We start from the raw sequence: 19,887 nt of genomic DNA on the forward strand, positions 1-19,887 counted from the left end.
TGTTATCTATTACTGATTCTTGCTGCAGAACATGGATAGCAGAGAGGGAGTCTGTTAGTATGTGTACATGCTTTTCTTCAAGAAGAAGGGCGTGGGTCAGAGCAGCTTGGATGGCATACAGCTCAGCTTGGAGGGAGGAAAAACCGTCGCTAATCCTGCTGCTGAATATATGATCTTTGTAAAGAAAACCAGAGCCTGCTCTGTTGGATTGCATGTCAACTGATCCATCAGTGTATATGACAGCAAGATCATGTTGCTGTTCAAGGTAGTTGACTTGGCGTTCAAGATTTCTGATGTCTGTGGAAGGCTATTTGTGATGAAAGTGGCTTCTGGAGATTCCCATGGTTTTGGTGAGGTATAGGCGTGGTGTGGTTTGTCGACTCCTTTTTCTTTGATGACTTGTAAGAGATTGAGATCGTCCAAGGAATCAATGAATTCACTATGCCATGGCATATTGTGGAGAGGAAAGTTCTGTGGGTTGAAGACAATGTTTCGTAAGACTGAGTCTGTATCCGACGTGTATGTTCTTGAGATACTCTTTCCGGCATAATTTGCAACCATGAGCTTTATTCTAGTTTTAAGGGAAACAAGATTGGTTTCTTGCCTGAGGTTATCAATACGAGTCCAGCGTGGGGCACCGAGGATAACCCTCATGCGTTTGTTTTGTATCGTCTCGAGGGATGAAATTTGAGCTGGAGAGAGGTTATACAGGGATATTGCACTATAATCGATGATAGAGCGGATTGCGTGGATGTAAAAGGTACGGAGAACTTGATAGCCTGCGCCTATGTCTGTGCCTGAGAGTCTTCGTAGCACTTTGATTCTAGACTTGGTTCTCTGTAAGACATGGCATAAATGATCAGAGGAATCGCATTTGCTGTTGAAAATGATTCCCAAACATTTGTATTGGGTATTGTTGGTTAGGGATATAGCGCCTTAATTGCATTGCTTTTGTTTTGTCTGTGTTGATTTTAAGGCCTAGTTCCTTGCATTTTGTGGCTAAGAGATCGAGGGAACGTTGGGCATTGATGAGTCTGGCATTACTTGTGGTAATTAGTTGGATGTCATCCGCATATGCAAGAATGTGGGAGTTTGGTGGAGTTTGTATGGAGAGTAACTCTGCAATTATTATATTAAATAGGAACGGACTGATGATCCCACCCTGAGGCGTACCATTCTCAAATTGCATAAAGCCAGATAAGTGTCCTTGGAACCTGACTCGGGCTTTCTTTCATAGAGGTAGTCATTGCACCATTTTAGTATCTTTCCTGTTATTCCTCTTGAGTGCTGCTGATGGCTTCCCTGTTTGCAAGCTCAAAGGCCTTTTCAAGGTCGATAAACACGATAATGGAATCCTTACCATCTGTGAGGCTGTATACTGTGGCAGGATTGTCTCTGGTTCCAAACCCTTTGCAGTAGGCGAAAGAGTGTTTGTGTCGGCGGGGAGTCAAGAATCTCAGCCTTCTTAAGATGGCTTTTTCCATGGTCTTGCTATGGCAGGAAAGGAGAGATATTGTACGGAAAGCTTTTTCAGCTCCTGCTTTTGGAATGGGTTGAATATCTGAAACTTTCCAAGCTTTATGAAGGAGGCCGGCTTCTAATGATTTGTTGAATAGAAGCAGCAATAGTTGTGTAGCTTGAGGACCGAGATGTTTAATCATGGAGTAAGATATTTTATCTATCCCTGGAGCGGTGTCTATACCTGATTTTATTGCAGCTTGCATCTCATTTAAGGCAAAGGGTTTATCAGTCTCGGAAACTTTGTTTATTGATAATGTGATATTCTCCAGTCTTTCAGGTTTTAAAGAGGTGAGTTTTCCTATGGTTGAAGGAGAAAGCATGTTGGAATCACCTCTTTCTTTGAAAGTTTTGATCAGGTCTTCAGCAATTTCTTGTGCGTGAGGATGGCATGGTTGTTTCTTATATTTACCTGCAGCAATGTTGATCTTCTTCCACAAATATTGAAGAGATGTGTGGGCATTGATGAATTCGCACCATTGTAACCAGGCTTTTGACCTGATTTCGCGGATCTCTGCTTTTATTAAACGTATGGCAGCTCTATAATTTTCAAGCAGGGTGGGAGAAGGATGTTGCTTGAGAGCTTTCCTGAGTTGTAGAAGACGATGCTTTAGTTCTCTAATTCTATCATTGTGGAACCATTTATTTTTCCGTGTATATGGGATTGATGTGATGACTGGTATGGAAACATTGGCAACATCGTGAATGGCTTTTACAATATCTGCTTCTAGAGAATCTAGATCTTCGGCTGGAGTGTAAGTGGAAGACCATTCATCAATTAATTCTAGGGATGAGAGGAGGTGGCTGTAGACGAGTTATATCTATTGTAGTTATGGTGGCGAAGTGATCGAAGGCAAGGAAGGGATGAGTATCCCATGAAGCAGTTGGGAGAATATCTGAGGTAAGGAAAGTGAGGTCAAGGACTCCTCACCTAATATGGGTCTGAGTCTTTGAGTTGAGCAGAGATACATTCGGGAAACTGTGGAGCAAGTGAGCTAGGTATTGTCCTGTTCTGCATGTTCTGTTCACAGAGTTAGAGGTTGGATCATTCCAGATAATGAGATGGGCGTTGAAATCTCCGCATAAAACTGAAGGCGCATTTTCAACAGCTGCAAAAATATGATCAATTTTTAACTTGGCACTATCTCTAGGGGGTCTGTATATATTGAAGATTTGGAGATGCATGTCTTGCAAGGCTATTGAGATTCCTTGAAATTCAGTTTCTGAGCCACAGGGGAGAATTGTGGTAATGGGTTCTGCATAAATTTCTGATTTAATAAGGATGGAAATACCGCGGTTTAGTCCAGTGGTATGATATTTATGAAAGGCTGTGTAGGAGCTGAGGGAAATGTGAGATTTGAGTTTCTTGTAAGATGATAATATCAAATCTCTTTTCAGCTACAGCAAGGCTTAACAATGGCCTGTTAACAATGGTCTGTAGACCATTGATATTCCACTGAAGTATGTTAATCTTGATTAACTGTTGATTATTATTATTATTCATTTTCAATATTCATTTCTTGGTCTGTATCAGAGTCTTCATATTGGATAGTTTCATAATTGTTTACTGTGTTTTTTCCTTCAGGTATGTGGAGGATAGGTGGAGATCCATCTGAGGTAATCAAGATGGCTGATTTGTCATATGTGAGGGAGATTCCCTTGTTTTCACTTGAATTGGAGTCGGTGTTTACCTCTTCATGATCTATGTTTGAGACTTTGGATGATTTTTCACTTCCTGAGGATGGGTTTCGGGCATATCTGCCTCTAGTTCTTTTAACAGTAAGATTTTGTATCTCCTGGTTAATGGTGGGGATCTGAGATGTGGCTGATTTGTTTGGTTTACTGTTTTCCTTGATGGGGCCAGCCGATGTGGAAATGATTGCAGTGCGATCACATGACTTTTCAGTCTCCAAGGGAGAAGAATTTGAGCTGCTTTTCTTCGGAATATTTCCCGTTTGAGGATCCCCTTTATGGGAAGGCATGTTGGTAGCTCTTGCTAATATTTGAGTTGCGGCCTGTTGAATTATGTTATGATTGCCTTGTTTGCCCATGAGAGACAACCCTATTTGAATGAAGGAGGCCATAAGGGTTGCTTCTTTTCCTGCCTGATTGTGTCTACAATTAAAACAAGGGACGGTTAAAGAGTTGAGAAGCTGGTCAGGCACAGTCTCTTTAGAGGGGGGTTGATCTGTCGTAATTTGCAAACTAGGGCGGTCGATAGTAAGAGAAGCCTCCTTTAAAAGGGGAAAATAAGCATTTGTCGGGGTGGTTGTCTGTGTGGAACTTCCCCATGGGTGAAGCTTCCTTTTGAAGATACGGGGTTCATTTCCCTGTTTAGCAGTGATATCTGTAGGTAGCTTCAGCCTGCTGATTCTCTCGGCACATGCTTGGTTCCATGCGTGGTGTCCTTCTCCACAATTTGGACATTTGGCAGGAGGTTTATCTCCATTTTTCAGTTTTTCCATGCAGATGTCAGTGGCATAGTTTCCTGAACAAATGTCACATTTTGGTTTGGCCTTACACTTTGATTAGTGGTGGTCGAACTTTTGGCACTTGGTGCATCTCAGCGGTTCAGGGTAGTAGGCTCTTAGGGAGAAAGTGCCAAAGATGCCAAGGGATATCTCTTGGATTGGTTCCCCTAAGATTGTGACTAGTACTTGCCTAGTCTCTTTGGTAGGTCTGAATTTAAGTCGGGAGGCCGTCTCAATTAGCGGGTGTTCTAAGAGTCTATCCATGGGAAATCCATGAGGGTAGCCTTCTAAAACCATTTAAGTTCATTTTGGAGGGGGGCTGTAGGGGAGTAGATTGATGCTCTTTCCCGAGTTAAGAATGGAGGTGCTTGTTAGTATGTGAAAGGTTTCCTCATTCTTAGCTTGCAAAATAAAATCCCCTTGTTGTGTTACCTTGGTGGAAACCTGTAAGGCTGGGTTCTCTTTTTCAAGGGCAAGGAGAGCTTCAATAGAGGTAGAGAAATCTGAAGAAGGAGTGATGACAAATCTCTGTGTCATATCTGGAGGCGTGATAGGGACCTCGATTATTTGATCTGTGGAAGTATCCTCAGTATGTTTGGATGTGTCTATGGAGACATCTTTGTCCGCAGGAGGTGCTCTTGTAGAAGCACTCCTTGCTTGGGCTATGGCAGTCCTGTCAGAACTGGCATTGTTGGTGCTCCCTTTGGGAGCTTTCTTTGCTTTAACCATGGTTGAGAGAAACAGCTAAGATGTCTCTCTTCCCTGCCTAATTCTTCTCCCTACCTAAAGCAAAAGGGAAAAGAATCCTAAACCTATGAGAGAAAACCCTTCTCCTAAGCTTAAAGCAGCCATCTAATGGCCCCTCTTGTGGCACTGCCCGCGAGGTCCACCTTCACTTCGGAGGGGACTCTAAAATGAAGAGGTCAAAACCAAAAAAAAACAAAACGAAAAGACCAATCATGTGTTCAGAAACAGCCCCCCCCCCCCAAAAAAAAAAGGAGCGAACTGCGTCCTTAAAAGGGTAGAAGGCACTCAAGCCAATGATAGTTCCCAGAAGGCAACTATGCAAAGAGAAAAAACGGCTGTTACCCAAGAGGGCATTTACGCCGAGTTAGGGAATGACGGTGCTCTCTAATATCGGTGTCACCAACGCGGGCAACTACGCCTAGCAGAGGAGCGCCGGTGCACACTATTAAAGGTGGCACATAAAGGGCAATTATGCCGAGCAAAGGAGAGCCGGTGCACAGTATTAGGTGCAAATACGGCGAGCGAGGAGAGATGTTTTTGTTCCGTTCTGATGAACTGAAGGGAGAGGAGGGGGAGGAATCCTTAGTTTAAGGAGGGGAAGGAAAGCTAAGGGTAGCTAGCTACCTGAAAAAGAAAGAAGAATAAGATAAAAGTAGGGGGGCGATACCCCTTGCATGGTGTTTTTTTTTTTTTTTTTTTTTTTTTTTTCATTGCAACTGGTCGGGAGTGTGGTTTGATTTTTCATGAATGATGCCAGGCTGGATTGAAGAGACACCTTTATTTGTTAAAAGAATTTATTGATTAAAAATTCTAAAAGGGAGAGAGAGAGAGAGAGAGAGAGAGAGAGAGAGAGAGAGAGAGAGAGAGAAAAATTAATGTCATGTACCTTCTGACCGTATCGTTCCCTTCATACCCCATCGTACTCTTGTTGACACAGTTACTCTTCCATTCATTCATATTGTTAAGTCAACATAGGGATAAATGGGAAGAGAAAAGTAAACATGGGAACAAATAAGTGAGGAAGGATGAACACGTAACAAGAGAGTTAGAAAGTAAGTGAGGAAGGATGATGATGGAAAGGAACAAAGTAAAGAGGAAAGCTGATGGAAGCAAGAATGAAGGTGTGAAAAATAAAAGGGGAAGATGATGGTGAAAGAAAAACAAGTAACGTAAAGATATACCACGAGATTTTTTTTTTTTTTTTTTTTTTTCGCCTGCCGGGGATTATCATAGCAGGTGTGATCCTGCTATGATAGCCTGTTGCAGGTGAGACCCCTCGCCTGCCTCCCTTCCAGCTCCTAGAAGCTGAGAGCGAGGTTCAGTGGGTCACTCTTTTGTTTAATTAAACGAGAATTCTGGTAAAAACATATGACTATGAACAAGAAACGAAAACGATTTTTTTTTTCGCCTGCCACGGATTATCATAGCAGGTGTGATCCCGCTATGATAGCCTGTTGCAGGTGAGACCCTCGTCTGCCTCCCTTCCAGCTCCTAGGAGCTGAGAGCGAGGTTCAGTGGGTCACTCTTTTGTTTATTTAAGCGAGGATAAAGGAACATAAGGATAAAATGTGTGGGTGTGGGGTGTGATCTATCTGCTTTAGGTGGGGAGACATCCTCTACTCTGTGAGCACACGCGATTGGCGGTGCTTGTAGCAAAAGCTAAATGCAATTATTTCTCGCTAGATATGTAAATAGGCGCGACTGCCACCACCCATTTAATTAACGTATGGGAACGTAGTGTATATGGGAGAAGGATGATAGTGTAGAAGGCAAGTTGTGGGGAAAGGAGCGAAAGAGTGTAAGTGTAGTATGTGTGTGTGGTATATATGCTTGGTGCGAGAATATAAAGGTTGGTAAGCGTGAGGTAAGCCGAGGAGAGGCGTGTGCGTATACGCAATTGAGCAAGTAGCCACCTTGATAAAATGAGGAAAACTTATTATCATTCACTATAGGTAGCTTGTAGGTAGCACCTAATTTCGGGCGTTCATTAAACCAGAATAATTAATTTAAAATATTAATTTACTTGTAAAAGAACCATAAAACTTAAAATAGGCCATCGTGATCTTAATGAACATAAAACTCTTCAAAATGTAACATAAATGTGCCTAGGTGCTTTGTCATCTTCAGACAGGAAAGAGATAAAAGAGAAAATAAAATATAATTTATTTGGCAAAAAAAAAAGTAAAAATTGGCAGCGGTAATCGTGTGCGTATGGTGTGCTCGGGCATCCTCCTCACTCGCGAGATAAAGGTGCACTTATTGGGGCCTGGAGGTAATGTTGCCGGCCGGAGGACGCATTATGCCATAGCCGATGTTCGCATGGGGAAGGCTTCAACGCTGCAAAGCCGCCTCCATAACCCCCAGAGAAGATATACATAGAAATTGACGCCACGCACTGTTCCACCAGGTGGGAATGTTGCCACCTTTAGATCTTTTCATTTCTTTTTGTTTTTGTCGTGCCTGTGGGAAAGTTGGGAGGTGAGAGATTTTTCTATTACCGCATTACCTCCTGAAGTGATGACCAATGATCGACGAGGTCAATCACTACAACTCCTCCCCCTACAAGTGCGGCAACCCCTGGTTGACGTGAAAAAGAGTTGCTCATCATTTACTGCTGCCAATATTCTGCGATACTGAAGTGGATATTTTCTGCGACGAAGCACTTTCCAGGACCGACTGTAACAAGAGAGGATAGATTAATATAGGGATTACGTAAAATCAATTTGCTGATATTTCTACGGCAAAGCGACGTGACCTTATGGTGCATACGACCCACGACTGACTCCCCATTTATACCGGTACGACTCACGACCTGTGCCTGGAGTGCTTATACCTCATCTTCCTCGTCTGGTCGGTCATAACTCGAACTCGGGCCTGGGACTTCGGGGTCTGCCAAATCTTCTCCATCCTCGAACTATTGCTGGCAGACTTACAGTCTCTGTAGTTGTGGGTGTTAGACCCACACTCTGAGCACAATTTTAGTTTTTTTTTCTTTGTCTGGACACTGGTTTTTGAAGTGTCCGTAGCGGTAGCAGTGCATGCATTGCACGATGGTGGTGAATCTTTCTGGTTCAATTTGTGTTGGGCTTATGTAAATATTGAAAAGGTATAGCCCCTTTTCTTGGATATTGGCGGCATTCTGGTGGTCCGTGAATTGAATCTTCATCAGGTATCTATTTTTCATGACAAAGATATTGCCGATTTGGTTAGCTGGGAAGTGTCTTTCGAGCTCTTCCTTGATGTTTTCAGGGGCTTCTTTTACTAGCTCCCTATCGAGCTGTTTAAGGACCAGTGTGAGTTTAGCTTTGAGTTCAGGTGGCATTTGTGGCTCAAAACCTTTCTTTATTAGTAGATCTTTGCACGTGGTGGTGAAAAGATCTTCAGCATTTTTCTCATCTTGACAGATGATTAGGTAGTGGTCGTGGGCGGTGATTACCCTTAAGGTCCGAATTTCAGCATCGAAGAGGGCTTGCAGGAGGGCTTCCCTCTTTGAAGAAGAGGGTCGCCCATTAATCAATTGGATTTTGATCCTCATGAGGACATGAGGTGGTGGTGGGTTGATGTTAGACTACGCCACTGACCCAAGGGAAGGCAGGAATTACAAACCCACCCCCGTCCCCTCTTGGAGGGGCTGTAGAGGTCGTGTGGGTGTTCCTGTGGTGGTCAGTGGAGACCCTTTTCAGGGACCTAACCCTATCCCTACTCAATAGAGTTGCAGGTTTATGGAGACCTGCGGTTTCCCTGACCCTGCAGCCTGACCCTCTCAAGAGGAAGAATCGGCGGAGTTCTCCGGTACCTCTCAAGAATTGAGGCTTTGTACTTGGTGATGCTCCCTGGTCCCAATCTGCTACAAGGGGGCTGGGGCTGCACACCTCCCCCAGGCGAATACTAGAGTCACAAGAACTCTCGTAGGCCCAGGAAGAGTACAAGAAGAGATGGAAATAGGCAGGGGCAGAAAAAGAGGTCAAAGAAAGATTGAGTACTGAGCACCGAATGGTAGTGATGATAGCCGAAGCTACACAATCATTCAGGGCCTGTGGTTCAATCACTGACCGGTGGTGAGGGTCAGTGACACACAGCTTAGCCTGGTCAAGGTCGCGGCAGACCACGGTGGCTTGACGGAGCTGTCTGTGTGTCACTTTGTCAGTTTTAACTCTCAGTAACATAAGTTACCTAAAGGTCAAACGGTGTTGCGGCAGTGAGAACTGGCTAAACACGCGGTAAGCGAAGGCACAACAAAGAGTTTAGTGCTGGGTAGCGGTATGTGGCAATGTAGGGAGCGGGCTCGCTGATTGGCCGGGGGTATCGCTGCTCTGAGACTGTGGTCTATTTGCTGTGGCTGCTTGGTTTGACACCTGAACTTATTCCACAAAGTTGTTGTTGTTGTTGTTGTTGTTACATTTGCTAGTCTGCATATGAAGGTGAAGCAAGACTAGTCCGGGTTACGCTTATGCCACCCGGAGGAGTATCTGTGGAAGTGTTTATGATGCCTATCTGGCTTGATAGTTATGATTTTTTTTTTTTTTTTTTTTTTTTTTTTTTTATTATATAAGCATTGTTCATCTGGGTGGAGGCACACTTGTAAGTACCTAGAGGGAATCAGGTAAGCTGAGTATTTCGGCTAGACATCTGGCAGCTGTAGAAGCAAATTGTTCTCGATCTCTTCTGTGCGTGCCGTGGTAATGCTGAGGTCGTAAATGCTGGATACTAGTGCAGTCCAAGATGTAGTGGATTAGAGACTCATCATTGAGTATGTTACAAAAGGTACATGGCCTGGGGACTCTGAGGTCTATCTCTCAATTGCATCTGTATCCTAAGCGGAGTCTGTGGTATACTGCAGCAGATTTTCTGGGAAGAGTGGTGACTGAGAATGGAGGATTGTAGTTGGTGACTATCTTGTACCAATTTGCTGATGGGGATCCTGCAATTACCCATGCACGGTGTTCTACAAATAAAACTTCACATGTGGCTCTTCAGACCTGTTTCTTTAAGAGGCTGAGACTTGGGGTAATGTGTCCACTGATAGTGCTGAAACGTAGACTATTCTTGGCAGCAGCATCAGCAGAGTCGTTGCCAGAGATGTTGACGTGGCTGGGGATCCACCATAAGCTCAGGTTCTTTCCTTGTTCTTCCAGTTGCTGGATGTGAAAGAGAATGGTTGATACTAATTTGAGGTTATTCTTAAGGGTCTGTAAGGCTGAGAGAGTCAGTGAAGATATGTATAGTTGGGTGTGTAGTATATACTGCGTGTCTGAGAGCCAACTTGATGGCGTATAGTTCAGTTTGTAGAGTGGATGCTCCATCCGACACTCTGTGAGCTATGCTCATGTCGTCGGTAACAATGGCTGCCCCTGATCTGCCAGTGGCCTGATCAACAGAGCCATCCGTGTAGATGATGAGAGTATCTTCTGCCCTGAGTGTCTCTATGTTCGCCTTAAACTGTGCTATCATGGTAGGAGTACACAGAGCCTTCGTGGTAGGAATGGAGCTGGTATGTATTGATATAGACTTGTCTTTCCATGGGGAGTTTGGATGGTAGTGTGGGTGATTGTTATCTATTCCTCTTGCCGATAGTATAGGTACTGTATTAAGGAAGTGGAATGCTTCAGCTAACTTGCGGTGCCATGTGAGGTTGTGGTGTAACTCTTAATTATGAAGCATACGGCTGAATGTTTTTAAGGGCGAAGGCCTGGCCCGTGTGATCATCTTTGAACAGAGAGTGACTGCTATTTGTCTGATTCTGGTGTGGAGAGATGGTAAGTAAGTCTCGACTCTTAAATAAGCTAGTCTAGACCATCTTGGGGTGGCAAGTATTGATTTCATGGCTCTATTCTGTATGGTTTCTAGAGAGACGATTTGGTCAGAGCTGAGTGTTATTAGTGCAGGCGCACTGTAGTCCACTAGGGATCAAATTGCATGAGTGTAGAAAAGTCTTAAGACCTTGAAACCAGCGTCTGTCTTATAAGCTTCCTTAAAATACAGAGGCGGGATTTTGTTCTTTCTAGTAGAAATCGTAGATGTGTGGTGGCTGACAGTTCAGAATTGACGAATATGCCTAGGCATTTGTATGATGGAACCCACTCAAGGGGTATATTGCCTATATAGAGCTGGCGACAGGCTGATACTTTTCTTATCTGGAGTGCCTTTGACTTATCTGGGTTAACTTTTAAACCAAGCTCTCTGCACTTATTGTCTAGTAAGTCTAATGAGGTCTGTGCATTTATGTGACGGTTTGGGCCAGTAGCTACAAGTTGGATATCGTCTGCATAGGCTAATAGTTGAACATCTAATGGAAATGGAATATCTACTAGTTTCGAGACTAAAATGTTAAAGAGAAAGGGGCTAAGGAGTCCTCCCTGTGGTGTTCCATTCTCGAAATCATAAGAGTCAGATAATTCTCCCTGGAACCTGACTTTAGCTTTCCTTCCAGTCAGGTAGTCTCGTATCCAATCAAGGAGCCTCCCTTTGAGGCCTTTTTCTGCTAATAAGGATAAGATGGGCTCTTTGTTGGCAAGCTCAAAAGTTTTTTCTAAGTCCAAGAAGATTACAATGCTGTCTTTTCCATCTAGTAGTGATAGTAGTGTTGCGATGTTATCGCCAGTGCCTGCACCTTTTTGGTATGCAAAGACTGTTGGTGGAAAATCTATGGTGAGGTGTTGCAGTCTGTTAAGTACAGCTCTTTCCATGGTCTTTCCTAGACAAGACAGTAGGGAGATTGGTCGAAAGGAGTTGGTGTCTTGCTTGGGAATTGGTTGAATGATAAAATGTTTCCAGGCTGTTGGTAGAAGGCCGATCTGTAGTGACTGATTAAAGATCCTGAGAAGAGCTGTCTTGCCCCTTGGGCCTAAGTGGTTAATGAAGGAATATGGGATCTTATCGGCTCCTGGAGCAGTATCTTTCTTGTTTGATATTGCATGTGTGAGCTCTTGTATAGTGAAAGGAGAGTCACTCTCGGCTGGAGTGTGGATGGCTTCTTGTATCTGCAGCTGTCTTATGCTGTAGTTTTCTAGTGATGTTTGCTGGTAATTAGGGAGATGCGCTTCTTGCCGCGAACATGTCGCCTAGTCGGTTTGCTTCCTGCAATTGATGTGGGTGTGCGGGTGGCCTGGGTCTTCGTGTTCCAGATGCTGTTCTGAGTTTATCCCACAGTTTTCTTAGTGTTGTGTGGGTGGAGATGTTCTCACACCAAGTAAGCCATGCTTGATTTCTGATTTCAAGGATCTCACGATTGACTAGTCTTCTGAGGGCTCTTAAGGATTCGTGAATCTCAGGGGAATTCCCTTAGTAGATTCCTGAAAAGACGCATCCTTCGCTTGAGCTCTCGGATTCTCTCACAGTAGAACCAGCTGTCTTTGTGTGTGTGGTAGGTTGTAGTAGTCTTAGGGATAGCTATGTCTGCAGCTTCTTTAATGGCAGTGGTGAAATCCTGCTCCAGCTGAGGTAGCTCAGTTGCTGCAGTATACTGAGTTGCCCACTCTTCTAATTTTTTTTGTGAATTGTGGCCAATCTGCTTTATTTAGATTCCATCTTATAACTGGAGGAGGGAGTGGTATGCTTGATAACTGTAGGATGGTTATTGTAGCAAGGTGGTCAGAGGTGAGAAATGAATGAAATTTCCAGTCTGCGGTGGGTGGACAATAAGGATGTTGAGAGGAAGACTAGATCTAAGACTCCGCCTTTGGTGTGTGTAGCTTGGTTGGCATTCAGCAGTGAAACTTCTGGAAAGGTGTCAAGAAGTAGCTGTCATCTATTCTGTGAGCAGAGGGAGTGGAGGGGTCATTCCAGTCAGGGTGGTGTGCATTGAAGTCACCTAAGATGATGGTTGGTTCAATTGCTACTAAGCCAAAAAGTTCGTCGAGCTCTAATTCACAGCTTTTTACAACGGAAGTTCCAGGCCTCTGCAGTTGTGGCACTTTGTGCTTGTCTTTTCACCGGCCTTGAGTTTTGCCAAGCATTCTTCTGTGGCATGTGATTGTGCACAAATGGCACAACGTGGGGTTGCTCTGCATTTGGCCTGATGATGACCAAATCACTGAAGCAGCATAAGGGTTCAGGGATATATTTTCTGGTTTTAAAGGTCCGAAGATACCTAGGTTGATCTCTGTTGGCGGGGGTTTGTTTGTTATCAAGAGGACTTGTCGTGTTTCATCTTTAGTGGATCTTGCGACATAACGGGTTGCTGAGACTACGTACGGTAAGTCTGTGAGGCGTTGGAGAGGAAAACCCTTTTCTAAGATGACCTTAAATCTCTTAAGCGGTGTCATGTGAGGTATTATGTTGACCACCTTGCCTGATGAAAGCATTGTGAGGGAGGATAGGAGGTCTCTTGTTGATTCTGTATTTGCTGTGAGTACGAAATCGCCGTCACTGGTAATGGATGTGGTTACATCTAGAAAAGGAAATTCATTTTCTATGGCAAATACGGCATCTACTGCTGTGTTGAAGTCCGTTGAGCTTGTGATGCGGAAACGAGGAGGTGAATTGGTCTGGTCGGATGTCTGTTGCAGTGTCTGCTACAAGATTGTGGTTTGGTCCGTGGTAGTTTCCATGTTTTCAGAGGTTTCCGTTTCTGGATGCAGTGGGGCATGGTTCTGTTGGATCGTGTCTGCTGGGTTATCTGACTCCTTTGGAGTCTCCAATGTGGCATGACAGGCTTTCTTTGTCTGTTTGTCGGGACTGCAGGAGAGATCTGGATCCTCTGTACCCTGAGAAGGCTGGTTTGTTTCAGGGGAAGTCATCCTTTTCTTTTTCCGGTTTGTTTCCTTGGCCAGTGGCTGGTCACTTTGGGCTGGGGAAGAGTCCATGTTCTTCTTCTTCTTCTTGCACTTCCCCATTAGAGAATGCTACCTAAACTCCCCAGTTTGTAACCTACTGGTAAAATGCTGTGAAGCATTCACCCTAGGAAGTTCCTAACCCTAACACAAGAAACCCTTCTCTGTGGCTTAAAGCAGTCCAGCTACGGACCCCCCTTGTGGCACTGCCCGCAGGGTTCACCTTCACCAACAGAGGGGACACTAGTGTTTCGTGTTCCAAGCAACCTCACTTCACATGGTAGACAGCTTGTGTACCGTGCAGATGCGTCAGCAAGCTTGTAATTCTGTCTTGGAGTCGATGAAAGAACAGCTTAATCTCTTGTCTCTCTATAAGTGAAGACAGGATTTATACCTTCACTCACGGCGTGTGCCAATTCTTTGATCACGAGAGTTAAGGCAACTACGCCGAGCGATAGCGTGCCGGAGCACTCTACTATACGACATAGATGTGCTCTCAAGGCTTTCGTGAGTAAGTCGCTCTCCCTGATTCCAATTACAATTAACGTAGTAAAGTGGTGAAGAAATCCAAGGAGGGGTGGGGGAGAAGGTAAAGTGTTGAAATATAAGGAAGTTAGAGGTTATGAAAGTAGGGGGGCGAAAGCCCCTTGCATGGTGGTGTATCTTTATCTCTTGGTCATGTCTGGGGTTCGAGGAAGGGGGGGGGGGGGGATTTGAATTTGAGTTATTTGATTATTGAAGTGCTGGCCAAAATGAATAGTGAGATTATATTAGTTAAATTAAAAGTAAACACCTCTCTTTCTTGTAAATATATATATATATATATATATATATACATAATCATATATATATATATGTATTTGTTTTTTTAGGTTTGTTTTAATGTTTAATGATTTTTTATTGATTTTAATTTTTATATTTGTGAGTAGAATAATGGAAATTATTAACGAGAAACGACTAATTATTAAATTAATAGGATTAGCAAATGGATTAATGGAATAAATGAATGAAAAGACTAATGACTGCAATTTTTTTTTTTTTTTAAATGCAAGATAAAAGGCAAAACAAAGAAGAAAGAGGCTGGGGAGTTCCAGGGGCAGAGCGAGAGATATAGAGGTAATACAAAAAACGTAGGTCATGGATGATGAAGGGGAAGTACAAACTAGACAGAGGCAGGAGGGGAAAGGGTGAGATGAGATGAGATGAGTTAATGTGGCTAATGGGTTTCGATAAACGAATAAAGTGGCATATGTGATAACATTCGTGAGGGAGTGACTTCTTTGACAACTAGGTCTGACTAGCATTGGGGAGGAAACGAAAAAGGAGCATCGTACATATAAAATAATAAGTATATAAAAAAAAAGCAAGCAAGCATGCAAGCAAGCAAGAGCATTTTTTTTCTCCTTTTCTTCCGTAGAACATCTCCATCTTACTCGTCCTCCGACTCGCGTGTCTGCCTTATGCAACTGCACTTGTGCACTCCCATAATCACAGGCAATCGAGTCAAGAGTCCGTAGTAAGTTTGTAAGATGTTCAGTCCTTGAAATCTCTCCGTCTATAGTTCGTCGGCACTGATCCCACGACCACTAGGCGGGCCAAGGCGGGCCGAGGCGGGCTGAGGCGGGCAAAGTGAAAAGTGGGGCGAAAGCCCCTTGCATGGTGGTGTATCTTTATCTCTTGGTCATGTCTGGGGTTCGAGGAAGGGGGGGGGGGGGGATTTGAATTTGAGTTATTTGATTATTGAAGTGCTGGCCAAAATGAATAGTGAGATTATATTAGTTAAATTAAAAGTAAACACCTCTCTTTCTTGTAAATATATATATATATATATATATATACATAATCATATATATATATATGTATTTGTTTTTTTAGGTTTGTTTTAACGTTTAATGATTTTTTATTGATTTTAATTTTTATATTTGTGAGTAGAATAATGGAAATTATTAACGAGAAACGACTAATTATTAAATTAATAGGATTAGCAAATGGATTAATGGAATAAATGAATGAAAAGACTAATGACTGCAATTTTTTTTTTTTTTAAATGCAAGATAAAAGGCAAAACAAAGAAGAAGAGGCTGGGGAGTTCCAGGGGCAGAGCGAGAGATATAGAGGTAATACAAAAAACGTAGGTCATGGATGATGAAGGGGAAGTACAAACTAGACAGAGGCAGGAGGGGAAAGGGTGAGATGAGATGAGATGAGTTAATGTGGCTAATGGGTTTCGATAAACGAATAAAGTGGCATATGTGATAACATTCGTGAGGGAGTGACTTCTTTGACAACTAGGTCTGACTAGCATTGGGGAGGAAACGAAAAAGGAGCATCGTACATATAAAATAATAAGTATATAAAAAAAAGCAAGCAAGCATGCAAGCAAGCAAGAGTATTTTTTTTTCTCCTTTTCTTCCGTAGAACATCTCCATCTTACTCGTCCTCCGACTCGCGTGTCTGCCTTATGCAACTGCACTTGTGCACTCCCATAATCACAGGCAATCGAGTCAAGAGTCCGTAGTAAGTTTGTAAGATGTTCAGTCCTTGAAATCTCTCCGTCTATAGTTCGTCGGCACTGATCCCACGACCACTAGGCGGGCCAAGGCGGGCCGAGGCGGGCTGAGGCGGGCAAAGTGACAAGCCGAAAAACACATAATAAAGAGGTGAATAATAGAAGGGGGGGGGGGGGGGGAGGGAAGGTAAAGTGGTGAAAGTGAAAGAAGTAGTAGATTAATAGAAGGGGGGCGACACCCCTTGCATGTCGTTCTTTGTTTCTATTGACATCATGAGGTGAGGAAGGAGGCAAGTTATGGTAGAATTGACAATTTATTTAGGATTTTATTTTTTATTTTTTTACTTTATTTTTATTTTTATGCTGACGAACGAGTGAAAAGGAATTATTAACAAGAACAAGAACAAGAACAGGTATTTTTTATATTTACATTTTTTTTATAGAACAAGAACAAGAACAAGTATTTTTATTGGTTTTATTTTTGTTATTTTTTATTTTATTTTTACTTAATGGTTGAACAAAATTAACTAGAACAAATATTTTGGTTTTATTAATTTCTACTTTTTAGTTGGTTTTTATTTTTAGTAGTTTTATATTGTTTTTAATTAGATGTGTCAGAAACATAGAAATGACATGGCAGATAAAAATGGATGATGAAGGTGAAAAAACAAAAACACTAAGAAAGTAAAAGGTAGAGGGTGATGGTAAGGTGCAATGGGTGAGACAAAAAAAAAAAAAAAAAAAAAAATTATAAGGATATCTTGCTATGGAACCGGATCAAGTGTATGAAATAACATCTGTGGGGAATTGATGCTGTGACAACTGGGTCTGACTTCAACGAGGGAAGGGACGAAAGGAGAGCACGAAATAATGTAAACGTAATATAATAATGGTGATATGGGTGATAAACAATCAAACAATAATCAATAATCAGTAAACAAACAATAATTAAAGAAGGACAAAAGATACGGACGAGAAAACAAAGAAATAAGTGACTGAATATAGCATAAAGTGGGCACAATAGTATAATATAATGTCAGTAATAATAAGGCTTTTTTTTTTTTTTTCTCCTTTTTTCCGTAGAACATTTCCATCCTGCTCGTCCTCTGACTCGCGTGTCTGCCTTATGCAACTGCACGTGTGCACTCCCATAATCACAGGCAATCGAGTCAAGAGTCCGTAGTAAGTTTGTAAGATGTTCAGTCCTTGAAATCTCTATAGTTCATCGGCACTGATCCCACGACCACTAGGCGGGCCAAGGCGGGCCGAGGCGGGCCGAGGCGGACAAAGTGACAAGCCGTGGTAACACTGCTGCCGAATTTATAGCTTCGAGAGGCGGCAAGGTGGCCAGCCCTCTCTCTCCCGTGATTGGCTAATCCGTGTCGCACGCATGGGAGCTGGCAGGACCGATGGTTGCTCACTTTGTTTTTAAAGTTTTAAGTGCTGTGCGGCGTGGATCAGCCATTCCTTTGGGGATTCTGTGGGTGACTTCTGGTTTTATTCATTTTTTTTTTTTTTTTTTTTTAAACAAGGAAATATGGCGGGATTGTTATAGCTTAAGTGTTATATGGGTGCGTACATGGGGTGAGGTGTTATGTTTTGTGTGAGTGTTAATGTTCTGGGCCACCAAGTGTGGTTTGTGCGTGTGTTTGTGTGTTTGTCTATGATGTTATTGTAGTGTTCGTCTTCTTGTTCGCATAGTCGGGCCCAGGTGTTTTTAGCTCGTCTGTGTATGCGTGTGTTAAGTGGTTCTATGCTGTATGTTCTGTGTAGTGTTTCTGAAGGAATAAAGTCTAGTCTGGTTGCGCCGTGTATCCAGAGTAGTGCTTTGTTCTGTACTGATTGCATTTTGAGTTTTTGTGATTTAGATATTGCAACCAGTGGGACAGGTGTGTATTCAAGAATTGGTCTGACAGTTGTTTTGTAGAGTCTGAGCTTTGTTTGTGGAGTGCAGCATGAGAAGCGTCTGAGTTTGGTGAGTGTTGTGCGTGCTTGTGCGATTCGTTGTGTGACGTGTGATATGAAGCCTGTGGTTGTGAAGTGAAAGCCAAGAATGTTTCCTCTGTTTGTGTATGGGATGTTGGTGTTGTTGAGTGTGATTGGTTGTGAATTTCTACGTGCTATGGGTATGAGTTTGAATTTGTTTATGTTTGTCTGTATTTTCCAATGGTGCTCAAAGGTGTTAATGTTCTGTATAGCTCTTTCTGTTGTTCGTTTCATGATGTGTTGTGATTTAGAGGGGTGTGAGATTATCTGTGTGATATCGTCGGCATAAGAAATATGGTTGCTGTAAGGTGTAGGTTGTGGCAGATTGGCTGTGTACAGGATATACAGGGTTGGTGAGAGAACACTTCCCTGTGGTACTCCACTTCTGAGGTGGAGGGGGGCGCCCAGGTGTGAGCCCAGGCGTATTGTGGCAATCCTGTGGTCCAGGAAGCTGCAGAGGAGGCGTGTGAGATGTGTAGGGAGTTGTAGTTGTGTTAGTTTGTATTTGAGACCGTCATGCCAGACCTTGTCAAAGGCCTTGCTGACGTCTCGTAGTATATTGTTGATCTGGTGCTTGTTAGCGAGACCGAGAGCAATCTCCTCGTAAGCGAGGGCGATAGCGCTCTCGGTCCCCTTGTGTGGGCGAAAGCCATATTGCCTATTGTTGTGGTGGTTGTTGTTTTCCAGGTGTGTGGTGAGTCTGCGTGTTATAAGCCTCTCTAGCAGTTTCCCGGGAACTTCCAGCAATGAGATGGGGCGGTAATTCTCCACCTCATGTGCTGACTTCCCCGACTTCGGAATGAGGGTGATGGTGGCGTGTTTAAATTTGTCGGGGAAATATCCTGTAGCCAATGCCGCATTAAAGAGATGGCGTAACCTGTGGATCATTATTGGTGGCAGATGTTCTATGATTGTTTTGTTTTTGTTGCTTGCTCCTGGTGTTGTGTTTTTGGTGTTTTTGATGGTGTTAACTATTTCTTCTGGAGTGATAGGTGTGGAGAGGGGACTGTCCTCTGTGAGATTGTTTAGTCTAATGATGTTTTCTGGGAGAATTGTGTTTCTGTGTTGGTGTAGATAGTGTGTTACCTCGGTCTCTGTGGTGTGGTCGAATCGGGCGTTCTCGGTGGGGGAGATTTGGAAATTCTGTTGCCAGAATTCCCTGTGGAGAAGCTCCATCTCCTCCACCGAGTCAACCTTCTGTCTGTGTGCATTGTACAGGTATGTAGTGGTCTGTTTGTTCGACCCCATGAGCATTTTGAAGGAGCTCCAAAATTTCTTGGGGTCTTTGGTGTTTTGACATAGTCTCTGTGCCAGTGATTCCCAGTGTTGTTTGTTCATTACTCTAATTTCGTGTGTTATTTGCGTTCGGAGTTCTCTGTATTGTGTGCGTAGTTGTGCGTCCCAGCCCCGTGTTGCTGAAAGGTCGTGTAAGTGCCTGTATTGTATTTTAAGCAATTTCAGACGATGTGTTTCTCTGTAGTGAGGGATTGTTTTGTATGTTGTTTGGGGAATGTTGGCCTGTCGGGCCGTCTGTATGTCTGTGTACCACAGGTGGGTGTTTATTGTATGTGTAGGTTGCCCCTCGAGATCAACTACTTGTGTGTTTTCGAGTGCTTGTTTGAAGCCCTCCCAGTTTGCATGTTTGAGAGATTCTCGGGGTTGTGTTGGGATCATAATAGGGTTTGTTGACAGTGTTAGGATGACCGGGAGGTGGTCGCTGGATGTGATATCGTCTGTTGTTATATTAGTAACATGTTCCCTGCCTCCTACTGTTATTGTTACTACTACTACTACTGTTTCTATTATTAGAATTACTGCTACTACTATTATAAGACCATTCATTGTCCTTACACACAGGTAGATAGCTCTACAAGTGCTTAATTAA

At 43.1% G+C, this 19,887-nt stretch overlaps 1 protein-coding gene across 1 annotated transcript; it reads right to left on the reverse strand.

Moving 5' to 3' along the window:
• Positions 1 to 1,271: 1,271 nt before the first annotated feature.
• Positions 1,272 to 2,703, reverse strand: LOC125031653. The gene is made up of 2 exons (XM_047622537.1): positions 2,450 to 2,703; positions 1,272 to 2,322 (listed from the first exon to the last, which is right to left on the reverse strand). The coding sequence occupies exons 1-2, from the start codon at positions 2,701 to 2,703 to the stop codon at positions 1,272 to 1,274; spliced, it is 1,305 nt and encodes a 434-aa protein (XP_047478493.1).
• Positions 2,704 to 19,887: the final 17,184 nt, after the last annotated feature.

This window comes from Penaeus chinensis, chromosome 13 (genome assembly GCF_019202785.1).
Source record: "Penaeus chinensis breed Huanghai No. 1 chromosome 13, ASM1920278v2, whole genome shotgun sequence".
Taxonomy (NCBI): Eukaryota; Metazoa; Arthropoda; class Malacostraca; order Decapoda; family Penaeidae; genus Penaeus; species Penaeus chinensis.

What these genes read in the sequence shown, in the direction of transcription:
- LOC125031653 (XM_047622537.1), bottom strand. Translation starts at nt 2,703, where the DNA reads ATGCATCTCCAAATCTTCAATATATACAGACCCCCTAGAGATAGTGCC. An exon ending in AAGACTCAGACCCATATTAG is followed by an intron (nt 2,323 to 2,449) that starts GTGAGGAGTCCT and finishes ACTCGTCTACAG; the next exon opens with CCACCTCCTCTCATCCCTAG.